Here is a 24,612-nt window from a genome sequence, read left to right as displayed (position 1 = left end):
AAAAATAAAAGTTACTAAATCCAAGTGTTACAAACAAAAGAATATTTGAATTCTAATTTAGTCATGGCATTGTTTTTAAAAAGAACATATGTGACAAATATCTTTTAAACAAGTAGGCTTTTCTTTGAAAGTTCAAAAATGAAATTATATAAATTAATTGGCTTGTGAGTGGTTCTGCTGACTGCCAGAAGGACAGAGTGCTTCTATGGGAGAAAAATGGATGAAGTGCTCAAAAGCAGCTTGTGGTTTCCTTGCATTTTTACATGAAATTGTCTTTCAGCATTCTTGAAATGTGGGAATGTTTGGAAAAGGTATTTGTTGTGAATCACTTCTTTGTCTGGGACTGAGTATCCAAAACATCTGAATCTATGCACTCATATTTCCACACTTGATTTTCTGCCTAAAATATATTACACAGCCTCACAGCCTTGCACTATCATACAAATTATGAGATTCATCTGTGCAAAATACAAATCACAAGGTTTTTTTATTACGTTGGGGAATAAAAGTACATCTACCTGTAAATATATTTGTGAATTTCGTAAGAACATTTGCTGTATAGATGTGAGTCATTTCTAGATAATATTATTTCAAGCTGAAGATTTTACAATCCCAGTATTACTGAAATAATCTCAGGGCTTTTTCTTCGTTTATACCTCACCATAGACACAGCTACCAAACGGTGAAGAATCTGCTGAATGGGATTAAATTCCTGTGGGTTCATTGGTTTTATCCAATTCAAGTATGATAGAAAAAAGCATACTTATGGAGCATTAGCCATAAGTAATGTAAGCAAAAGGACAGTTGGGTTTGCTTTGAAGAGCAACCTAAGATGAATATGAGACCCCATTTAAAGAAACATTAGAATACTTGCTTAACCTTCTGAACAGTCTAGTCTTGATCAGGGAACCTATGCCTCTCTTTGCAATATAAGCAAGGTTTGAAGCATAATTTCACATACCTGTAGGTGGTAACATTAAAACTGTTCCTTGGATTATGTATGAAAGTCGCATTTTAATTTTTTTTTTAATAGATTCCAAATCCTCTATTTGACCTGGCTGGAATAACATGTGGACACTTTCTTGTACCTTTTTGGACTTTCTTTGGTGCAACTCTGATTGGAAAAGCAATAATTAAAATGCATATCCAGGTAATTATACCCTCTGATTTACTGTCTGATGATGGTGAGCCCATTGAAAGGCATTAAAACTTAATTCCTTTGCTCATTCTGGTGTGAATTGTTAATATTTTGGTTCTGCTTCTTTGGGTTGGTATTTTCCTTAGTTATTTAACTGTGGAAAGTCATCTGGAGGTTAGTGAATTGGGGGCAGGTTTTCCCTGTCCCTGTTGGAAAATTGTGGCCCTTAATGACTTTTTCTTTGTTTTCTTTCTTTCCTTCTTTCTTCCTCCCTCCCTTCCTGTCTGTCTTTATTTCATCTAAGACTTTTATCAAACAAAAATAGTGTTCCTATATAGGAAAATGCATATCGTCATTTTCACATACATAACCCAAAAATGTCATACTTTGACCGACTGTGAGCTGAGAGAATATTGCCTTTCACTAATTCCACTTTTCTTTCTTACCCCCAAATAATACTTCCTCTCAGGGCACCAATGTCCTTTACAGAAAACCAGCCAGATGTCAGTGTGGCAAAGAATGGGGAAGAAAGAGGTCTGTGGAGAGGCGAAGAGCTGTGGGTTGTGGTTAGAGAAGTGAGAATCAGCTATTGTTCATAGCCAATGTTAACAAAAGCTTCAGGACAGAGGTGTGTGTAAATATATATGAACAGAGGAAAGAAAATGAGGGGAAATGAATATGTGCTTCTAGAACCTCAATATGAATTGTTTCCTTTTAAAAGGGCAAATTTCACTAGAATAAAATAAAATTAACCTGAAAAGAATTTCTTAATCAGTGAGGTTTGCAACAAAGAGACATTCACGAAAGGAAAGGCAAGAGCAGTGTGTAATGTCTTTGCCCTGGTATGATGCCTTCAAAAATTAAAAGCTTATCTTTTAATTTTCTCCAGTTTCTTCCTAACATCTCTCTGCCTTCAGTTCTTGGAAGAGCAGAATGAGACAGGAAAACTTCAGCTGCTTCTGCCTGTCCAGTTTCTAATATTCAATTTTAGCATTTGAGATGACTTTATTGAGCCCATCCTCTACTTTCCTGCCATGATAATTACTCAAAATTCCAAGGACATTCCTCCTTCAAGGAATGTATTTTCTCCCACTTACGTTAAATATATTTTTCAATGAAAGTATTTTTTTAATATGGGAATGCTAGTTACTTTGGTAAATATGACATAATCATATTGGGATTTTACAAATAATAAAATACCTTGGTCAATAGGAAATTGTTTTGCAGTGTATCAGAAGATCATTTTTTCTTTGATTTTTTTTAGTTCTTTCTGGGGGAGGAAGGATGCTATCATTTTGCTTTTTGAAAAGTATTAATAGCCCTTTTAAAAGTATTAATGCCTAAGGAACAATAACTGATTATTGTAATTCCCTTTATAATAGCAACCTCTCTGGGAATCCATAAACTTTATTAATCCAGCTTTGCATAGTAACTTTCCATAAACTACTAGTAAAATTTATTATGCCAAGAATATAGTGATAGGGCATGTAACTTATCAGACTTCAGAATATTCAAAATAGTATATTTTTTAAACATTCTTAGATTTTATCAAGTTATAATAATGCTTAGTTTTTTCACATAGGACTTCACACTTTATTTTTTTTAATTATTATTATTTTCTTTTTAGTACTTCACACTTTAAAGCACTTAGTGTATGTGAGCTGATTTGATTACTATAATCATTGGATAGAGAAATCACTACTCCAGTTTTGTAATTGTCAAACATGGAAGATTAATAAATAGAGTTGCCTAAGAATGTAAGTAACAGCTAGAATTTGAACCCAAGTCTTACAGCTTCAAGTCCAGTGTTCTTTACATTCTTTTGCATTGCCTTCTAAACTATAAATTACTTTTACAATTAAGGAAACTGAATTGTATAATGCCTGCTATTTATCAACACCTTTGCCAGGCAGTTTGCATTGGTTACCTCAGAACAATCCTGTGAGGTAGTTATTATCCACATTTCATAAGTAGGAGAACAGAGTGTTAAAGAAGATAAAATCCATGCCTAGGCCCTAGAATTCAAACCAAACTCTATAAATTTGAAGGTATTCCCTGTATGTGTGTAGAAGGGAAGAAAGAAAGCTAAAATCGCTCCGTGTTTTTGAAAGCAGAGAATCTGAGTTCCTTCACTAAACAGACCATGGGATGTGTTTGCTGTGTTCCACTGTATCATGGAGACACATACTTTCTAAAGGCATGTTACTTGATGTCCATCCAGATGTAGCTCAGGGCGACAAACATTTCTCATTTCTTGGGTAAGCAGTAGAAGAGCATAACATAAGCGTTTTAACTGTTTCTGAAGTAAACAGGAGGAGACCCCACATACAGATTTTTCTGAAATCTAATAATAAACCCATCTTTTCTTCTGCTTCTTCTCTCTTTTTCCTCAGCCTAAAGCAAACAGCAAAAAATACTGTTATTTTTACTGATACCTTGCTATTTGTTAAACTTCCCCTAAAAATTTCAAATTAGCCCACCTAATAATATTAGATTGGGATTTCCAAAGTCAATATACTTACACTCAGTATTTCATATACCCTGTAATTTACTGACCGTGTATACTGTTTATTGCCTCTATTTCCAACACAGACACATACACATAAATGGAAGCTCCATGAAGGTAGAAAATTGTCTTTGGCTCGCTGAGGTATTCTAGTTCCTAGAATGTCATCTAACATGTTGTAGACACTCAATAAATTCTTAACAAATGAATTTAAGCCTCTTTTTTCCATTGAGGGACCTTTCTTTTATAGATAGTTTCATAGTTCATTCTGGCACCATTAGTTCCCTATACCCTCTTTTTTTTTTTTTCCTTTCCTATTCAACCCTTTCCCTTGACTACTCTGCACACATGGTTGAATGGGCTGTCTGGTGGTCTGTGCCTTTTGTTTGTTTATTTTAGTTCTTTATTTGGTAGAATCCCCACTCAGACCTTCAGCCCGAATGACTCTGAGATGAGACATATGTTCTTAAATATCTGACACATTTATGTCTTGCCCAGCACAGTGAATTTTCAAGCTGTTGCATATAAAAAGAAAGTCTTGTTTTGTTTTTAGGCAATGAAATTATGCAATTATCTGGGCATTGGCTTATTTTCAGTGTTAGGAAATGATGGTAAGGGAAAACTCATGGTGGTGAAATCACTGAGAGACAAAGCCATTGTTAGTGAAAGATTTATAGTTTCAGCTAACTGGCTTTTAGTATGGAAACTAGAAGGACCCCTATATATAATGCTTTTCTCCCAAAATGATCTGTATAATTGTCTTGTTAATTTTGTAATCTTCAAATACTGTTTATATAACATTGTTTATGACATCACCATCCATCTTGTAACTATTTTTGACATCTATATGGGCTTGCTTTTTCCATAAGATAAGTAGTATCTTTTTAAAATTAATAAATATAGCTGCTCCTGGGTGGCTCAGGTGGTTAAGCACCCAGCTTCAGCTCAAGTCATGATCTCACAGTTTGTGGGTTCGAGCCCCACGTCAGACTCTGTACTAACAGCTTGGAGCCTGGAGCCTGCTTTGGATTCTCTGTCTCCCTCTTTCTTTCTCTCTCAAAAATAAATAAGTAAACATTTAAAAAAATTAAGATACATAAACACCAAAAAAAACTATGAACTTTTTTTCTTTTTTAGTCTTACTTCCTTACACGTACCCAGCTGTGCAGCTGCCAGCATCTCTGTTAACACTAGGACATTCCTTAAGAAAATATCATTGCCTTATTAGTCTTCTACCTGAAATGATGTGCTTTAGTCTAATGGGTGGACAAAAAAGTCCACTGTTAGTGATTTTATTTTTCTTCCCTCCCCTGTGGTTGCATAGGCTGAAGTTATTATTTGACAAACAATAACAAAGATTTAAGCAGTCATCCTCAGGAATTTGGAGGGAGAACCTAGAATTACTCATATTTAATCAGAACTGTTATCAATCCTTTAGAGTTAAACTTTACTATTACCTTCTTGAGTCTCTAATTGTACTTATGTGACCTCTCATTTCTCTGAACTTCTATAGCACATTTTTACTAGTAATGTCATCATTTTTCTACTATAATATAGAAAACTTTTTAAATTTCTTCAGGGCATTGAAGAAGTGTCCTTCCCAGCTTTGTGTGTTCCCTGAAAATCCAGAATAACGCCTTATGTTATATATTATTTTGAACATTTATTTGAGTTGAGGACATTTGCTACCTGTTAGTGCTAAAGGCATCTTTACTAGTACGGCAGGGTATTAACATCTTTAATTATTGGAGAGTACTAAATAACACCAAATTGAAATGACCCAAATCTGATAAAGATTCTCAGTGACTGTCCATATGTTTGCTTGTATAGTAAGCCTAAAAGTCCAGAATCATTCAGGATCTGAGAATGGAACTTTAATAATAACTTCTATAAACTTTCTATGAAGGACATACAGGCCTTTCAAGATCCTCTGGATTAGATTTAGCCCAGACCCATGTCATCAGCTGATCAGCTGTAATTTCACTAGTGGGGTCTATATGGGAACCCATGACTTCAGTTTGTATACTCCATTCTAGAATACAAAGAACATGTGGAATGTCCACCCAGGCTTGGGTTTCATGACTCATATGTTTCCCTCAGACATGGTCATGTATCCTGGTTAGAATACAGCTGTGTTAAAGAAAAACATCTTTAAAATACAAAGTAGGTAGCATTTGTCAGTAAAGTGGTGTTTCTTTTTCTTTTTTCTTTTTTTTTTTAATTTTAAAAATTGCAATGGGGGTAGTATGTCACCTTTTCAAACTCTTACCAGAATTATGAATTTATATTGGGGCTTTGGGGGGGATAACAGAGATTTTAACTGGCATTTTCTTTACAGAAACTCTTCGTTATAATAACATTCAGCAAACACATAGTGGAGCAGATGGTGGCTTTCATCGGGTGAGTAATTCTTTATGTACTAATATTAACATCATTACTGAACAGAAGAAAATGTATAGAAGATTTTATTGAGACATAATTTTTCTAATGCATTTTTTTTATCTTTTGAGAAAGAAAAATCTTTTGCCCTGTTATTAAATTGAAGACTTTCTTGCTCTACAACAGAGAAAGATGAAATTCAGATAATCCTTATTTAATTTTAAAGTTGTAATTAAATTTTCATTTTAAAGTCATATAATTCTTGATTTAAAAGAAGCTTTGGAGTTTGAGACTGTTGCTCCTCCAAAGAAATAAGAATTTTTTTTGTATAAAAGACATGTGTGTATTATTAACAGTTTAATGGTGCTTTAGTACAATGCTGTGATTTTTAGCCAAAATTGGATGCCAGATACACAGTTGCATTTAATTTAAAGATAAATCTCACATAAAATATTAATATTTCATTAGAGAAGGCATGATAAGATGATATAAAATATGTCAGTTATGAACTTATTACTTCACTAGAGAAAAATCTGGCCATTTTTTAAAAAGCCTAGACTATCCAAAGCTTTTATTTTTGTGTTTATAGAAGTAAGATAAGTTTTAACTTATGATTTAAATGATAATGTCACAAATTTATGGAGTTGACTTTGATAAAAATAAAGACTCATTTATCTGGTTAATCAAATTATTAACTGGAATAGGAATACTGTCACATAGTAAATGAAACTTTATGTATATATGTCTAATTCGGTGTTTACAGGTGAGAGGTTTCCATTTAATAGTTTAACTGCCCAAGGTCTCCTGGCTGGCTCAGTCCATAGAGCATGTGACTCTTGATCTCAGAGTTGTGAGTTTGAGCTCTGTGTTGGGTGCAGAGATTACTAAAAAATAAAAGCTTTAATGGGGCACCTGGGTGGCTCAGTTGGTTAGGCGTCTACTTCGGCTCAGGTCATGATCTCCTAGCTCGTGGGTTCGAGCCCCGCGTTGGGCTCTCTGCTGACAGCCCAGAGCCTGGAGCCTCCTTCTGATTCTGTGTCTCCCTCTCTCTCTGACCCTCCCTGCTCATGCTGTCTCTCTCTCTCTCTCTCTCTCTCTCTTAAAAAATAAAACATTTAAAAATAAATAAAAAATAAATAAAATCTTTAAGAAAAAATAGTTCAACTGCCCAATGGTAGAAAGTACCCTGTATGTAGTTTTTTGGTTTTTTGTGTTTTTTCCCTTTATATAGTTTTAACATAAATCTTTATCTTAAAAGCCATTTGTTAAATAAAACACTTATGAAAATTTTTGCTATTTAAAAAAATTGCCATTTGAACGTAAGTTCATAAGTATTTGTTTTATTATTCTTTAAATCATACATTGTATATTATATTTATTCTCTTCTATATATAATATATTTTATAATAAAATAGTTTTAATATTTTTTATTATAGTTTTAATATAATCAAGGAAAGACATATTCTTGAGAATATACTCAGTGGGGCCAGTTATTGCTTTTATTACTTCTTAATAAGCTTCTGATCACAAATGTGGATTATAGTTTGTACATTAAAATTTAATTACTCCAGTTTTTTGTTGCCTGGATCCTTACAAATAAATTGGTTTACAAGCCACCATATATCACATTCATAAAGAAAGAAGAAATATTCTTTTCCCTTATTTTTTAAATACAAAGAAGGCATTTCATCTGTTCTTAGAGTTTATTGTTCCACCTCGAGAATTATGAAGGACACACAGCTGACTACTACAAAAATCCACATGTTACAGGAGTGACTTTACACGTAGCATTCTACATCCTTCCCTTCTCCTGTTCCCATGCTTCCCACTTACAGAAGGAAGTTTTTCAGTGACTTACCCACCACTACCACCTTCTGTTTCCCCACCCTTTGGAGTTTCTAAAAAGTTAGATTAGTGGAGTGCCTGGGTGGCACAGTCAGTTAAGTGTCTGACTCTTGATCTCGGTTCAGGGCCTGATCTCACAGGTTCATGAGTTTGAGCTCCATGTCACGCTGCGCACTGATGGCACGGAGCCTGCTTGGAATTATGTCTCTCCCTCTTTCTATCCCTCCCCCACTGTTCGTTCGTTCTCTCTCTCTCTCTCTCTCTCAAAATATATAAACGTTAAAAAATTAAAATTAAAATAACTAACTAAATAAATAAACAAATAAAAAGATTAGATAACTACCTGTCTTACCTACTCACATCAAGTTACATTCCCTTCCAATCTGTTCTCTATACTGCAGTTAGTAACCTTTCAAAAATATTAATCTGAGCACATTACACCACAGCCCTTACCCCCAGCTCCTCATCATCTTGAAACCCTTTTTACTTGTTTTTTCTTCATTCTTAAAATAAAGTTGAAGTTCTTGAACATGATCTAGAGAACCTTGTATGATGGATGTATCCTCTATAATTTTCTCTTCTTGAGTCTCCCATGTATGGTCTTTACTTGCTTGTGCTTTTCCCTTTGCCTAGTTCAGGGCTTCTTAACCTTTGCACTGTTGACATTTTAAGCCAGGTAATTCTTTGTTGTGGGCAACTATCCTGTGCACTGTAAGATCTCAGTTTGTAAGATCAAGCTCCACATTGGGCTCTGCACTGATAGCACAGAGTCTTCTTGGGATTCTCTCTCTCTTTCTCTGCCCCTCTTCCAGTCAAGCATGTGCATGTATGCACAGATGCATGCATTCTCTTTTTCTCTCTCAAATTTGTTTTTAAAAAAAGGTGGTTTTGCATAAAGGTATTCTAAGATATGCAAGACCTGCTGGAATCCAGTTTTAATTGAATTAAATGGGTGGTATCATATTTTTAAAATTGTTTTCAGGAAATGGATACTGGAACATCCTGATCTCTTTTCCCCAGTGCTGTCTATAGGGATTACCTCATCAGCTTCTTTTCTAGATAATGTATTAAACAGCATAAATAATCAGACTTGGCAGATAATAATTCTGTATTACCAGATGTCATTGAGTGGTTTTTTTTTTTCATATTTGTCAGGAATAACATTATCTTTAAAAAAAGTTTTTTTTTTTACAGTGTATTTTTTAGAGAGAGAGTGCATGAGTGGGGAGAGAATCCCAAGCCCAGTGTGGGGCTCGAACTCACGAACCGTGAGATCATGACCTGAGCCAAAACCAAGAGTAGGATGCTCAACTGACTGAGCCACCCAGGTGCCCCAGGAGTTACATTATCTTTTCATCAAATCCTCTAATTGAGCTAGACATGATCTGTTTTCCTACAGTTTGAAGTAGGAGATACTTTTAAATAATTAATAAACAGACTCACCAAACCTGGACTGATAATGAACTTAAACAAGAATAATGAATTTCTAGTAGATATATATTTATTATTACATATAAAATAATTTAGCATTTTATTTTAGAAAAAGGAAGAACAGTTAAATTGACTCCCTAAGCCCATTGGGTTTTTTTTTTTTTTTCTGGGAGAGAGAGACAGCATGAACAGGGGAGGGTCAGAGAGAGAGGGAAATACAGAATCTGAAGCAGCCTCCAGGCTCTGAGCTAGCTGTCAGCACAGAGCCCGACTCGGGGCTCTAACCCATGAACCGTGAGATCATGACCTGAGCCAAAGTCGGACGCTTAACCAACTGAGCCACCCAGGCGCCACTCTAGACTCATTGGTGAGTTGATCTGAAAATACTACCTGTAGCTTGCTCTAATAACATTCTCCTTTGATTGTTAGTTGTCCCTCTTTACACTGTTAAACTGTAAATGGTTTAGCAAGTCATCAAACTAAACTAGTAAAGTTTGGAATACAGGCTTTTGAAGGATATTTAAAACTATATACCCATAATTAAGGGAGTGGCGAGTTGCTGTGGTAAAGGAAAAAAATCAAAAGACAAGACCAAAAAAAGTCAGCAACAATTCAAATTTAAAATGATGAGATACTGAGACAAGGAAGAATGAAAAATGAACCTCAAGAGTAAAGGAGACCTAGGGAGTGGGACATGAAAAGAGTATACAGCCTTTGAACAAAATAAATCGAGATTTGAATATGAAGTCTGCCCAGACTAGTTATGTAACTGGTAGTGTTTCTTCTTCAGTTCAGGAGGCCACTGACAACCTTTCTAACTTCCAATCAAAAGTGAAATGCCCTGTATCAAAGTATGGTACAGATTAGTTGAAACATACTCCTGTCAGTGGCTTAACATTCCAAGGCATATGAATTTTTAAAATGCTTTCCATCTCAGGGAGCCCAAGTGGCTCAGTCAGTTATGTATCTGACTGAATCTCAGCTTAGGTCATGATCTCATGGTTCACAAGTTCAAGCCCTCATCAGGCTTTTTGCTTTCAGAGCAGAGCCAGCTTCAGATTCTCTGTCTTCCTCTCTCTTCTGCTCCTCCCCTGTGCGCTCTTTCTGTCTCTCATTCTCTCAAAAATAAATAAACATTTTTTTAAAAGTCACCAGTGGGGCGCCTGTGTGGCTCAGTCAGATAAGCATCTGACTTAGGCTTAGGTCATGATCTCCTGGTTCATGAGTTTGAGGCCCGCATCAGGCAGTCTGCTGCCAGCACAGAGCCTGCTTTGGATCCTCTGTACCCCTCTTCTTTCCCCTCCCCTGCTTGCTCTCTCTCTGTCTCTCTCAAAAATAAATAAATGTGAAAAAATAATAAAAATAAAAAATTTAAAAAGTCACCAGCAATAAATAGTGCCTTTCATCTCAGTTTTTTTTGTTGCCTGTGTCTTTAGTCTCATTTTCCAGTTTCTGTTGACTAGATAGAAAGGTAGACTGCTGGGGCGCCTGGGTGGCTCAGTAGGTTTGGCATCCAACTTTGGCTCAGATCATGATCTCACAGTTCATGGGTTCCAGCCCCACGTTGAGCTCTGTGCTGACAGCTAGCTCAGAGCCTGTAGACTGCTTCAGATTCTGTGTCTCCCTCTCTCTCTGACCCTCCCCTGCTCGTACTGTCTCTCTCTCTCAGAAATGAATAAACATTAAAAAATTAAAATTAAAAAGTAGAAGAAAGGTAGACTGCTAAGTGACTATTTTGTATACTCTTAGGGAGGATTGAGGGGAGGCCTAATTCTTGGCCTTTAACTGGGATAAAGCTTTTCATCAAAGATTGTACAAATAATTCTTGAGGGTGTTATTTTTTTAAGTTTATTTATTTATTTAAGTAATCTCTACACCCAGCATGGGTCTTGAATTCATGACCCCAAAACCAAGAGTCACATACTTTTCTGACTGGGCCAACCAGGCACCCCAAGTGTACTATTTTTTTTAACATAATAAGCACTTTACATACAGTTGTTATTACAGTTTACTTTTTTTTTTTTTAATTTATTTATTGTTTAATTTACATCCAAGTTAGTTAGCATATAGTACAACAGTGATATCAGGAGTAGATTTCTTTTTTTTTTTTTTTTTAAATGTTTTTTATTTATTTCTAGGAGAGAGAGAGAGACAGCGTGAGCAGGGGAGGGTCAGAGAGAGAGGGAGTCACAGACTGAAACAGGCTCCAGGCTCTGAGCTGGCAGTCAGCACAGAGCCCGACGCGGGGCTCGAACCCATGAATCGCGAGATCATGACCTAAGCGAAAGTCGGACGCTTAACCGACTAAGCCACCCAGGCGCCCCTATTACAGTTTACTTTTAATTTTAGCCTTGTATGGTGGGTATTTTTTCCTCTTATTGATAAGGAAATGGGCTCTGAGTTGTTATAAATAACTCATTTATATAATTTGTGCTTTAGTTTTGTGTTTTTATTTTTCATAAAAAGAATATCATACTATGGGTGCCTGTGGGGCTCGGTTGAGCATCTGGGTTCGGCTCAGGTCATGATCTTTTGGTTCATGAGTTCAAGCCCCACATTAGGCCCTATGCTGATGGTGCAAAGCCTGCTTGGGATTTTCTCTCCCTCTCTCTGTGCCTCCCCCACTTGTGCACTCTCTCAAAATAAATAAACTTTAAAAAAAAAAAGGGGGGGGAGTATCATACTCTATGTAATTGTTTCAGACTTCTATTATATTGCTAATACCACTCTGTGCTGTTGAACATAATTCATTTTGGTTGCTATATGTTATTCCATTGAGTAATCATTTATCCAGTTAACCACTGATGAGCATTTGAAATGTTTCAGTGTTTTTTACTGTTTCGAACAATGCTTCATAAGCATTTCTTAGTGCTGGAAAGGTGAGTACATAGTAAAGAGCCTGAGAGTATAATGAAAGGGACAACACAGAAGAGGGAAAAGGTGAATCAAAGAGCGATTGGACATAAGCAAGATAACCCTCAGTTTTGATGATTTAGTTTTGATAAGGTAATTTTGTCTAGGGCCATATTTTGACAGATTCTTACCACAAGTATGCCTGTGGCCTACCAGGCTAAATAAACTGCTCTCCACCATCTCCCCGACCCCCAGTCCACCTCACCCCCAGCATTGAGTTATTATTGACCATTACATCTCTGGTGGTGTGGTTTAGTATTAATTTTACACAGGTCTGAATGCTATACTGATTACTGAAGGAAATATTCCTTTCCAAAGAGCTGCAGCTCTTAATGGAACTAGGGAGTGGCCCAGCTAAATATGATATCCTAAGTATACCCTTGTTTTTTAGTACAGTATGTCATGGTATGACAGTCCTAAGGTCCCAGAGAGAATGTAAGCTCTACCTTCAAAACTTACTATAATTTTAAGAGTAAATAGTTCCCTTCCCTCAACTAGAAATAATAATTAGTAGATTTATTTCTTAGTTCTGGAAAGTAATCACTAATGTCATTAAGTTTAAAGAAAGATATCTCAATTATCTTTTCCTAAATCAAAGTGTTAATCTAGTTATATATGGAAATCTGAATATATGTAATGAATCAGTTTTATATTCTGAGAGATGTTAGAATACAGATAATAGCCTTGAGAGAAAGCCTTTTGATTTATGGTATGTTTGGCAAGAGGACAGAGAAAAAAGATTCTGAAAAAAAAGAGTAGGCGTGTGTAGAGTTTCTCACTGTTTGGTATCTTAGTGTGAAATAAGTCAAGGGACAGAACCAAAGAAAGAGGGAACTTCAGAGCTTCAAAGGCATTACATTTGTTTCTGTCCTTTTTTTTTTTTAAATAAAATTTAAAATTAATTTTTATTTAATTTTAGACTTTCTCCAAATGGGAGAGACCTGGAAATATTTCTTAAAGAGCATGACCAAGTCTAACTTAAAATCATGATTAAAATGACATGTTCCAGTATTCTCACCAAAGAGAGGATGAGAATTCCCAGAAAATAACATTAAGCATATGACTCGTAACAAACCATATGCAGAACATTGGCTCATTGTCAGGTTGCCAGGGTCTTATTGGAAGACAAAGTCCCTAGTTTTACCACACAGGAAAGTTTCCATAACTCAATCATTGGACTTGGGGGAGGGGGCTGGCTGGAGCAGGGACTTTTTACCAGATACAGAATGTTCCATGCTCTTTGCTGCCTCCTATTTCTGAGTTAACTTGATGTTTGACCTCAGAGTCGACTTGCCTGTGGCAAGAGAGATCATTTTAACCAGTGAGTAATTAAATGCTTGAGTCTTAAGGATGTTTCTTGTTCCTTAGCCTATGACAAGTGGTCAGAGTGAGCTATGTTGGCCTGGACTTTTTTTTCTCCAGAAAGAAAATCTATTCTTTCATTTTAAAATATAAAATGGTTAATGTAGTTGATTCTCTTTTACTTTGATCACTATAAAATAATCAGAAAAGGTTATGGAAGTGTAAAGTACAAATATTTGTACTAACTGAAAAAGGATACATTAAGTTTTAACATCCCAGCTGCTGAGACTCATTTGTACACACTGACTTTAACACAATCTTCTGCAGTTTAGGTGGAAAACTTCTTTTTCATGTCTTGTTCCTTTAGTTGGTTATCTTCTCTTTTGACACTTAACCCTCCTTTATTTTTGTTACAGATAATTGGGAGGCATCATAGCTAAAGGATAAAGCAGGAACTCTAAACTGTATGAGAAATTGTCACTGTATTAGGAACTTACTTTTGACCATAATTAGAGCACTTCCATAGAATGATGAAAACTAGAACTGAATTATATTATATTACAAGGAATTGTTGGCTAAAGGAAAAAGTAGGTCAAGGTCATGCCTTACACATTTTAAGTGTTCTGTAAATATTTGTTGACAGAATGAATTTATTCATTCATTGTTAGGAACAAATGAATGGATTCATTCATTCATTATTAGAATTGTATTTTTAGGCTGAAGGAAAGACTAGTAAAAAGCTAGAGATGGCAAATAGAAATGAAAAAAGGAAAGGATGTGGGTTGAAAATTAGCATTTACTAAGAACCTGCTTTGCCAGATGCTTTACATACATTTTTACTTAATATGCATAACAAAACCTGTAAAGTACTATCGCTGTGTAGATAGGGAAACTGAAACACAGAAAAGTTAAATTCATGTAAATGAAAGAGATGGAGATAGGATCCAGGAGATAAGATCAAAAGCCTGTATTTTCTTTAACCATTACTTCCTTCAGAACTAGAATAAAGATTCTAAGATATTTTGAGGTAGAAAGAGGAATATGGACGGAGTCTATAGAAAGCAGTGAGGTAGTCTACTTGAACTTGGAGGTTTGGACAAGAGTGTCAGTTTCAGATGGCTACCGGGTGAATTTGATAGGGAATCAGCATGAATTTTTTCTGTCCACTCCTTGTTCTCCCTTGCATTCACCTTGTTACAGCTGAAATTAGCGACTGCTGATGTTACTTTGAGGGAGAAGTCTACCGGTTTTTGTACTGTAAGTTTAAATGCATTTTTTTCCTTCTCTCATCACCCTTCTATTTTTTTTAATGTTTTTTATTTATTTCTGAGAGAGAGAGAGAGAGAGAGAGCATGAGCAGGGGAGGGTCAGAGAGAGAGGGAGATACAGAATCTGAAACAGGCTCCAGGCTCTGAGCTAGCTGTCAGCACAGAGCTCGACGTGGGGCTCGGCCCACAAACTGTGAGATCATGACCTGAGCCGACTGAGCCACCCAGGCGCCCCTCTCATCACCCTTCTAGATTAAGTTCATTAACAACAGAGATCATGACTTTTTTTTCTTCGTTATCTGCTACGTTTTGTGGTTTTCTCCCTAACTAATGTAGGAATAACTAGATCATTCTCAGTTGAGGTTGAATTCCAGTCACTATGGTCATTTTTTTCTCTACTCACCATCCTGCCACTTTGAATGACTAAAGTCAGTAAATTTTTATGCCATCCCACCTTCAATTTAAAATCTGCAAACTCTCGTTTATTCTTGATCTTTGGGTCTGTGGGTCCTGTTGCTGATTTCATCCTTAGAATTCAGTGGGTCTTCAAGCCAGCCACAGATTCGTCACTGTATAAAGCTGCCACCAGTTTGCCATTTTCCAGAACTGAAATCAGTTCATTTATTCACAGGGTTTTGCTTTGGCAGACAGTCACTTTTACTTGGTTCTTATAAACCGCTCCTTTAGTTCTGGCTTCATTCATTAACATAAATGCCCGCCTGGCTCCTACTGCTCAAGTCTGCATTCTATTTGAGGTTTTGTTTTCAAAAGTGTCCCTTTAATGATAGCATGATTCAAAGAGTAGCTACTAATTATAAGGAAGTTTTACCTCCATACTGATTCTCATAGAAAACAATTCCAAATGTTCAAAAGCAAGGGCAGTTGCAGATTCTTTTTTTAAAAACGCCCGTGTTGGAAATACGCTGTGAACCGGTAGCAACAATACACCTGATGTTTCTGGATAACGCAATGGCCTTCCTTCTACACAGCCGCTAAGAAACCGGTGGGGTCATGTGTTTATAATACCGCTGAGCACACAATGGATTAACTTGAGTACAAAAGAGGTTTAAATCATTTGAAAGGGACGCAGATGTGAATGAAATTCAAGATGTTTTAATTCCAGATCCTGAGGTTGAATCACAACGAATTTTAGACAGTGCCAGAGATTATCAACCCAAACTTTTAGATCTGAGAAAGTCCTAGATTTTTTACTGTAGTTCAGTTTTCATTCCGACTTTATTTTATGTTGGGGTACTCTTCTAAGATCCTGAGATAAAGGAATTTGGTTTGGGTTAGGGCTACCGCGTTTCAGATCCAAAAGCAATTAGAATACATCAGTTAACATTTTTTTCTTGTAACATTAGCTCCAAAGATTCAGGTTCTCCATTCAATTACAAGGGAAAATTAATAACCCTTTCATTCCAGTCATACAGAATTTTGGGATCCCATTTTTACTGGGTTAAATGTAAGTTGATTTGCAATTAACACCACTTCATTTGCTTGTCATATTCCTGGCTTAATTAGGTATCAATGTTTCTCTTTTTTTTTTTTCTTTCTCTAATCTCTGTGGGCTGGAAGACTATAAATATTAATGGGAGTCAGCATGATGGCCTTTGGCTTCTTCAGAAAGATTGCATGATAAACTACACTCCCTCTTCCTCCCTTCTCCAGAGCAGTCTACCTTACCATTTCATTTGGAGGGCAATCTATCATTGTTGAATCAGGCCTGGAGTCTGAGATCTATTCTGAGTCACTATGAATAGAGCTCTAGTATTGGTTGGGCCCCAGGGAAACTGGTGGTTAAATACTGTGAGAATCTTTATCAGACAGGAAATGACAACTCATTAAAATACTAACCGTTAAGCCTGTTTAGATCACTGCGTGGGGGGGGGGGTGGGATTTAACTCTATAGTGTTTGGCTAAAATGTGCACATTTCTGGAAACAGAAAATTATTTATAAAACTTATCAAAAAACGTCTGGCTGGCTTAGTGGGTAGAGCATGCGACTCTTGATCTTGGAGTTGTGAGTTTGAGCCCCACATTGGGAGTAGAGTTTACTTTAAATAGCAAAAAATTTTTTTAAGAAGAAAGGGAATTGTTAGTCCGTCTTCTTACTGAACTTCTATAGTACTGTCATTGCTTCTTCTGTATGGAAGACAAGATAAGCATGTAAAGAGGCAGTGGAATGGGAGGGGCTTTTATCTCTGAAAATATATCCTACCAGTACCTTCATTGTAAAATTCAGCCTCTTCAGCAGAACCACCTATTGGCTTGAGTCTGCAGGAAACCATTTTCCATTTAATAATAGAACTCTCTACTCCTGTGCTCCTGGGCCAAATCTCAGATGGTAGAATTCTCTGGAGTCAGAGGATAAATCTGACTTATTGATTTACATACAGTGATCCTCACTCAATCAAGAAAATTCTGAAGACCCCTGATACTCATTTGAAATATAATTAAAATTTAACTGAGGGCACGAGTTTCAGTTTCTTAAGGTTTGACTATCCAGATTCTTAACAGCCCTCTTTATAAATGACCCTTAGAAGTCAGTAAAAAAGAGACATCCAGTCTGCCTCTCTACAGAAATAGCTTCTTTCTGATATATTACTAAACAATCCTGCACTGAATTGGTCTGCTAACTATATCTTCTTAGGAATAAGGTATAATATTTATTCCCCTTAAAGTTTAGCTTCATGGTCTAAACCAGTGGTCTCCACAATCAGAATGGAACTAAAATAATAGAACTTCTATTTATATTTATTTTCACCCTTGTTATTTTCTTTTTTTGTGTATTTTTGTTACATATATAACATTATGATAGCACACACATTATAAAGTTTATAGGACTACACACATGGAGCATATAGTTTACCAACAGTTTGGCACTCCCTCAGTCCACATGTCAGAAAATCACATCTCATGGAATACAAAAATAGGCTAAGGAAACAGTGGGATTTCCATGATACAAAAGGGGTTCACAATGGGTCTGTTGCAATTTATTGTGTTTTTCTGTGCCCTATTAATCAGATTTATGATTCCTAGTTTTAATTAAACTAACCTTCACAAAACAGACAAGTAGCTTTAAAAGTTTCCTATAAAGAAACAGAAGGAAGATGGTACCAAAAATCCAGTCACAAGAAACAGTAAAAATAAAGTTGCAGCATTGACATCTCACTAGTACATGTCTATAGAAGTCAGCCAACAAATTTAGAAATTATTACTTCTAATAAAGGACAAGTATGTAATATGCCTTGAAATATTCACTAATGATAACACAAACGCCATCATACTTAAAGTTAAGAATTAAATTATTTTAATTTTAGCTTTATTTTATCCTTTTTAATTTGTATTTGTGTATTTTACTATTTGCATAAGTAATATATACATATATTCAAAATGTTTACAAACCATTGGTCTAAGCTTTTTTAGCTTTTTTTTTTTTTTTTTTTTTTTTTTTTTTTTTTTTTTTTTTTTTTTTTTTTTTTTTTTTAGTACTGGGCATCATTAGTTTACTTCAAAAAAATCTCTACTATGCTTCTGAATTATAACAGCAGTAGAATTGATTAAACCCTGACTTTTCCTTTCNAGAGAGAGAGAGCATGAGCAGGGGAGGGTCAGAGAGAGAGGGAGATACAGAATCTGAAACAGGCTCCAGGCTCTGAGCTAGCTGTCAGCACAGAGCTCGACGTGGGGCTCGGCCCACAAACTGTGAGATCATGACCTGAGCCGACTGAGCCACCCAGGCGCCCCTCTCATCACCCTTCTAGATTAAGTTCATTAACAACAGAGATCATGACTTTTTTTTCTTCGTTATCTGCTACGTTTTGTGGTTTTCTCCCTAACTAATGTAGGAATAACTAGATCATTCTCAGTTGAGGTTGAATTCCAGTCACTATGGTCATTTTTTTCTCTACTCACCATCCTGCCACTTTGAATGACTAAAGTCAGTAAATTTTTATGCCATCCCACCTTCAATTTAAAATCTGCAAACTCTCGTTTATTCTTGATCTTTGGGTCTGTGGGTCCTGTTGCTGATTTCATCCTTAGAATTCAGTGGGTCTTCAAGCCAGCCACAGATTCGTCACTGTATAAAGCTGCCACCAGTTTGCCATTTTCCAGAACTGAAATCAGTTCATTTATTCACAGGGTTTTGCTTTGGCAGACAGTCACTTTTACTTGGTTCTTATAAACCGCTCCTTTAGTTCTGGCTTCATTCATTAACATAAATGCCCGCCTGGCTCCTACTGCTCAAGTCTGCATTCTATTTGAGGTTTTGTTTTCAAAAGTGTCCCTTTAATGATAGCATGATTCAAAGAGTAGCTACTAATTATAAGGAAGTTTTACCTCCATACTGATTCTCATAGAAAACAATTCCAAATGTTCAAAAGCAAGGGCAGTTGCAGATTCTTTTTTTAAAAACGCCCGTGTTGGAAATACGCTGTGAACCGGTAGCAACAATACACCTGATGTTTCTGGATAACGCAATGGCCTTCCTTCTACACAGCCGCTAAGAAACCGGTGGGGTCATGTGTTTATAATACCGCTGAGCACACAATGGATTAACTTGAGTACAAAAGAGGTTTAAATCATTTGAAAGGGACGCAGATGTGAATGAAATTCAAGATGTTTTAATTCCAGATCCTGAGGTTGAATCACAACGAATTTTAGACAGTGCCAGAGATTATCAACCCAAACTTTTAGATCTGAGAAAGTCCTAGATTTTTTACTGTAGTTCAGTTTTCATTCCGACTTTATTTTATGTTGGGGTACTCTTCTAAGATCCTGAGATAAAGGAATTTGGTTTGGGTTAGGGCTACCGCGTTTCAGATCCAAAAGCAATTAGAATACATCAGTTAACATTTTTTTCTTGTAACATTAGCTCCAAAGATTCAGGTTCTCCATTCAATTACAAGGGAAAATTAATAACCCTTTCATTCCAGTCATACAGAATTTTGGGATCCCATTTTTACTGGGTTAAATGTAAGTTGATTTGCAATTAACACCACTTCATTTGCTTGTCATATTCCTGGCTTAATTAGGTATCAATGTTTCTCTTTTTTTTTTTTCTTTCTCTAATCTCTGTGGGCTGGAAGACTATAAATATTAATGGGAGTCAGCATGATGGCCTTTGGCTTCTTCAGAAAGATTGCATGATAAACTACACTCCCTCTTCCTCCCTTCTCCAGAGCAGTCTACCTTACCATTTCATTTGGAGGGCAATCTATCATTGTTGAATCAGGCCTGGAGTCTGAGATCTATTCTGAGTCACTATGAATAGAGCTCTAGTATTGGTTGGGCCCCAGGGAAACTGGTGGTTAAATACTGTGAGAATCTTTATCAGACAGGAAATGACAACTCATTAAAATACTAACCGTTAAGCCTGTTTAGATCACTGCGTGGGGGGGGGGGTGGGATTTAACTCTATAGTGTTTGGCTAAAATGTGCACATTTCTGGAAACAGAAAATTATTTATAAAACTTATCAAAAAACGTCTGGCTGGCTTAGTGGGTAGAGCATGCGACTCTTGATCTTGGAGTTGTGAGTTTGAGCCCCACATTGGGAGTAGAGTTTACTTTAAATAGCAAAAAATTTTTTTAAGAAGAAAGGGAATTGTTAGTCCGTCTTCTTACTGAACTTCTATAGTACTGTCATTGCTTCTTCTGTATGGAAGACAAGATAAGCATGTAAAGAGGCAGTGGAATGGGAGGGGCTTTTATCTCTGAAAATATATCCTACCAGTACCTTCATTGTAAAATTCAGCCTCTTCAGCAGAACCACCTATTGGCTTGAGTCTGCAGGAAACCATTTTCCATTTAATAATAGAACTCTCTACTCCTGTGCTCCTGGGCCAAATCTCAGATGGTAGAATTCTCTGGAGTCAGAGGATAAATCTGACTTATTGATTTACATACAGTGATCCTCACTCAATCAAGAAAATTCTGAAGACCCCTGATACTCATTTGAAATATAATTAAAATTTAACTGAGGGCACGAGTTTCAGTTTCTTAAGGTTTGACTATCCAGATTCTTAACAGCCCTCTTTATAAATGACCCTTAGAAGTCAGTAAAAAAGAGACATCCAGTCTGCCTCTCTACAGAAATAGCTTCTTTCTGATATATTACTAAACAATCCTGCACTGAATTGGTCTGCTAACTATATCTTCTTAGGAATAAGGTATAATATTTATTCCCCTTAAAGTTTAGCTTCATGGTCTAAACCAGTGGTCTCCACAATCAGAATGGAACTAAAATAATAGAACTTCTATTTATATTTATTTTCACCCTTGTTATTTTCTTTTTTTGTGTATTTTTGTTACATATATAACATTATGATAGCACACACATTATAAAGTTTATAGGACTACACACATGGAGCATATAGTTTACCAACAGTTTGGCACTCCCTCAGTCCACATGTCAGAAAATCACATCTCATGGAATACAAAAATAGGCTAAGGAAACAGTGGGATTTCCATGATACAAAAGGGGTTCACAATGGGTCTGTTGCAATTTATTGTGTTTTTCTGTGCCCTATTAATCAGATTTATGATTCCTAGTTTTAATTAAACTAACCTTCACAAAACAGACAAGTAGCTTTAAAAGTTTCCTATAAAGAAACAGAAGGAAGATGGTACCAAAAATCCAGTCACAAGAAACAGTAAAAATAAAGTTGCAGCATTGACATCTCACTAGTACATGTCTATAGAAGTCAGCCAACAAATTTAGAAATTATTACTTCTAATAAAGGACAAGTATGTAATATGCCTTGAAATATTCACTAATGATAACACAAACGCCATCATACTTAAAGTTAAGAATTAAATTATTTTAATTTTAGCTTTATTTTATCCTTTTTAATTTGTATTTGTGTATTTTACTATTTGCATAAGTAATATATACATATATTCAAAATGTTTACAAACCATTGGTCTAAGTTTTTTTAGTTTTTTTTTTTTTTTTTTTTTTTTTGCTTCTTTAGCCTTTAAAAGCCACTTTTTATGCTCAAGTACTGGGCATCATTAGTTTACTTCAAAAAAATCTCTACTATGCTTCTGAATTATAACAGCAGTAGAATTGATTAAACCCTGACTTTTCCTTTCTTTAATATTATCCTTGACCTGAATTTTATTCTAAAAACATTTTTTTCTACCATTTATAAGCTTTCAGAGGTTTGACTAATCGTACCCTGAGAATGTTATTTAGTTGTTATGATTAATCATCAGAGGGATGTTAAATAAATTAGCCTCAAACTACACCACTAGTTAGTGAAACAATGGTAAAAAATACATTGTGTTTATAATTTTTTTCTAAAAAAGATAAAGGCTTCTTACCCTATAGCCTTACTAAGAACTGATGTCAGACAGTATATTTTCAGGAAAGCCAGTGTAACTTTCCATGATCACACCAGTGCTAAGATCCTCAAAAAAGTGGTTAAGAAAGGAGCAGAGCCTATATTAAATAAAACATGTACTTAATCATACCCACTTAATTCCCTTAGGCATTTTAACTGTTTAACCTTTCTATAAGGCAGCCCTGTGTAAGTAGGGCTAAACAACAAGACAAATCAGTGCTTTTTAAGTTCATGTTATTTCTGTTATTAAACAGTGTGCCCCAGTTTTATGGTGGCACATAGTAACAAAAACATACACCTGGCTGGAAAAATCCAAACAGAATCATGAACAGGAATATTTCAGGTTTTCTAATAACAGTTCTTAGTTTGATGACTATCTCTATGATGGAGAAGAGATTGAAAGGTTTAATGGTGTGTTTTTTATATCTATGGAACCATTTTGTTTGAGAATTACACATTTTGAAAGGAATCCCTTGAAAACAGGAATAATAATGACTGATAAATTTTGGGGATGGGTTGTGTGTCCAGGAATAACCAACAAAGTGAAAATTTAAGCATTGTGAAAAATAATCCTACCACCCACTCTCTCTCAGTCTCTACCAATTGCGATGCTTCCTCTGGAAGATTTTCTGGCTTTTTGTGGTACAGAGAATAATGCAGACCTCTATTTATAATAAGTCAGTATGGGGAGAGCTTAAAATATAGATTTATTTTCAGATAAATGATTTTCAGAAGCAGAGTCACAGAATGTAACAAAAACTACAGAAAAATAATAGATTTTGTTGGCCTATTGGTTAAGGCCCCTGACAGAATTTTATGAAGAAGTTGTCTTCTTACGTACCTACTAAGGTGTGTAAGCCTGGCAAAATCCTGTTCTCACGAAACCACTTGTCAAGCTCTGGGTGGGTTTGAACTTACATAGGTTTTTTTTTCTTTATTTTCTCTCATTTGTTTGCATTTCCTGAGAGTATTTTTTTCTTTATTAAAATCAATAACAAAAATTCAAAATTTGCCATTAATTTGTTGGACGTTTGTTTTTTAATGAGTTATATTATCTGAAACATGTTTGTGTATGCCAAGAAAAATATCAAGATAACTCCTATCCACAAAAGCTTTTTCTACTCACCATGTTGAAGGTCTACAGCAAGGAAAAGCTGATGAGATCAATTTCTTGTTTGTTTTTTCTGTTTTTGTTTTTTGGGGTTTTTTCTTTTAAGGCTTTCTTGCTTAGAGAAAGTGGCTGTTTATAAAGCTAGTTTAAACATAGTTAAGTCCAGTAGTTGACTGAAACATAGTTTGTGTGTGTTTGCTCTCCTACTTTATGTTCTTTTATATCACAAAACTGTAAGACTTGGAACTTAATCAGACCTAATGGCAGATGAAGGACTTCACCCATTCACTGCAGTTGAGATGACTCGTTGGCCAGGTGCACAGGGCACTTTGAATCTAATGGCTTTCAGAGAATGGCATTTAAGCTATTTCCTAAGCCAACTGTAAAAAACCACTGAACTGGAATGCAAGTTATTCTTCTCCCCCCCCCCCCAATAAATGTACCTTAAATTAATCTTAAATGTCAAAATGGACTCTTCTGTCTGCTGCTTGAAAATAACTTGAGGGATGAGGTCATAGGCTGGTATTGTTTGCCTTAAATGCAAGTTAAGAGTGACAGCTGTTATTTCAATTTTTATGTAGTCCATTACTAAATACCTTTGATGTTAATTAAGGGAACTCTAGTGTAATACTCTGTAGGAGGTGAGGCAACTGAGGCCTAAGCCATTGTTTATAGAGCTGGAGCAATGAAAATAAAACTAAAATTTTGATGAGTGTATCAAGGTTAAGAGAATCTGAGTTAGTTATATAACTCTTTATACTTATATGTTCCTTTTTTTTGGATTTATTGAGATTCTGTTGCATTTGTTTATTCATTTTTGAGAAACAGAGCACAAGCAGGGGTGGGGCAGAGAGAGAGGAAGACACAGAATCCAAAGCAGCAGGCTTCAGGCTCTGAGCCGCCAGCACAGAGCCCAACTCAGGGCTCAAACTCACAAACCGCGAGATCAGACCTGAGTCAAAATCAGAGGCTTAACCTACTGAGCCACCCAGGCGCCTCTGCAATAAAAACTTTTAACTTCTCCATTTTCAACTGTTTTCCTAGTCTCTTATGAGAAACTACATAGATACATCTCCCACCTCACCCAAAACTCTTCAAAGCATGTAGCACTATAGCACCTTAGAAAATTAATCTCAGCATTAGCCCAAGATAATTGTTTGAAAATTGCACACCACTAAATGTAAATGTGTAGTGACATATATTCTCTCAGCTATAGGGTGGCTCTTAATGGACTTAACAATGGCAACCTTTTAACTTCAGATTATTTTGAAGGGAGTCTAGAATGATTGTTGCCAGTCCCTTCCTCATTCCCCTCAACCACAGCAACAAAAAAAGAGACCCTTTCTCACATGTGGGTCTTAGTTCTTC

General features: G+C 35.9%; 1 protein-coding gene across 1 annotated transcript in view; it reads left to right on the top strand.

The window, feature by feature from the left end:
* The window catches only part of VMP1 (vacuole membrane protein 1), a 134,587-nt gene that overhangs the window by 104,606 nt on the left and 5,369 nt on the right, over nt 1–24,612 (top strand). Inside the window, exons 9-10 of the mRNA XM_039247319.1 lie at nt 1,034–1,150; nt 5,983–6,044. Of these exons, the coding sequence (XP_039103250.1) occupies nt 1,034–1,150; nt 5,983–6,044 (179 nt within the window). The remainder of the gene's footprint in view (nt 1–1,033; nt 1,151–5,982; nt 6,045–24,612) is intronic.

This window comes from Hyaena hyaena, unplaced genomic scaffold (genome assembly GCF_003009895.1).
Source record: "Hyaena hyaena isolate Hyena2069 unplaced genomic scaffold, ASM300989v1 scaffold_298, whole genome shotgun sequence".
Classification (NCBI taxonomy): Eukaryota; Metazoa; Chordata; class Mammalia; order Carnivora; family Hyaenidae; genus Hyaena; species Hyaena hyaena.
This window is presented reverse-complemented; position numbering and strand designations above follow the sequence as displayed.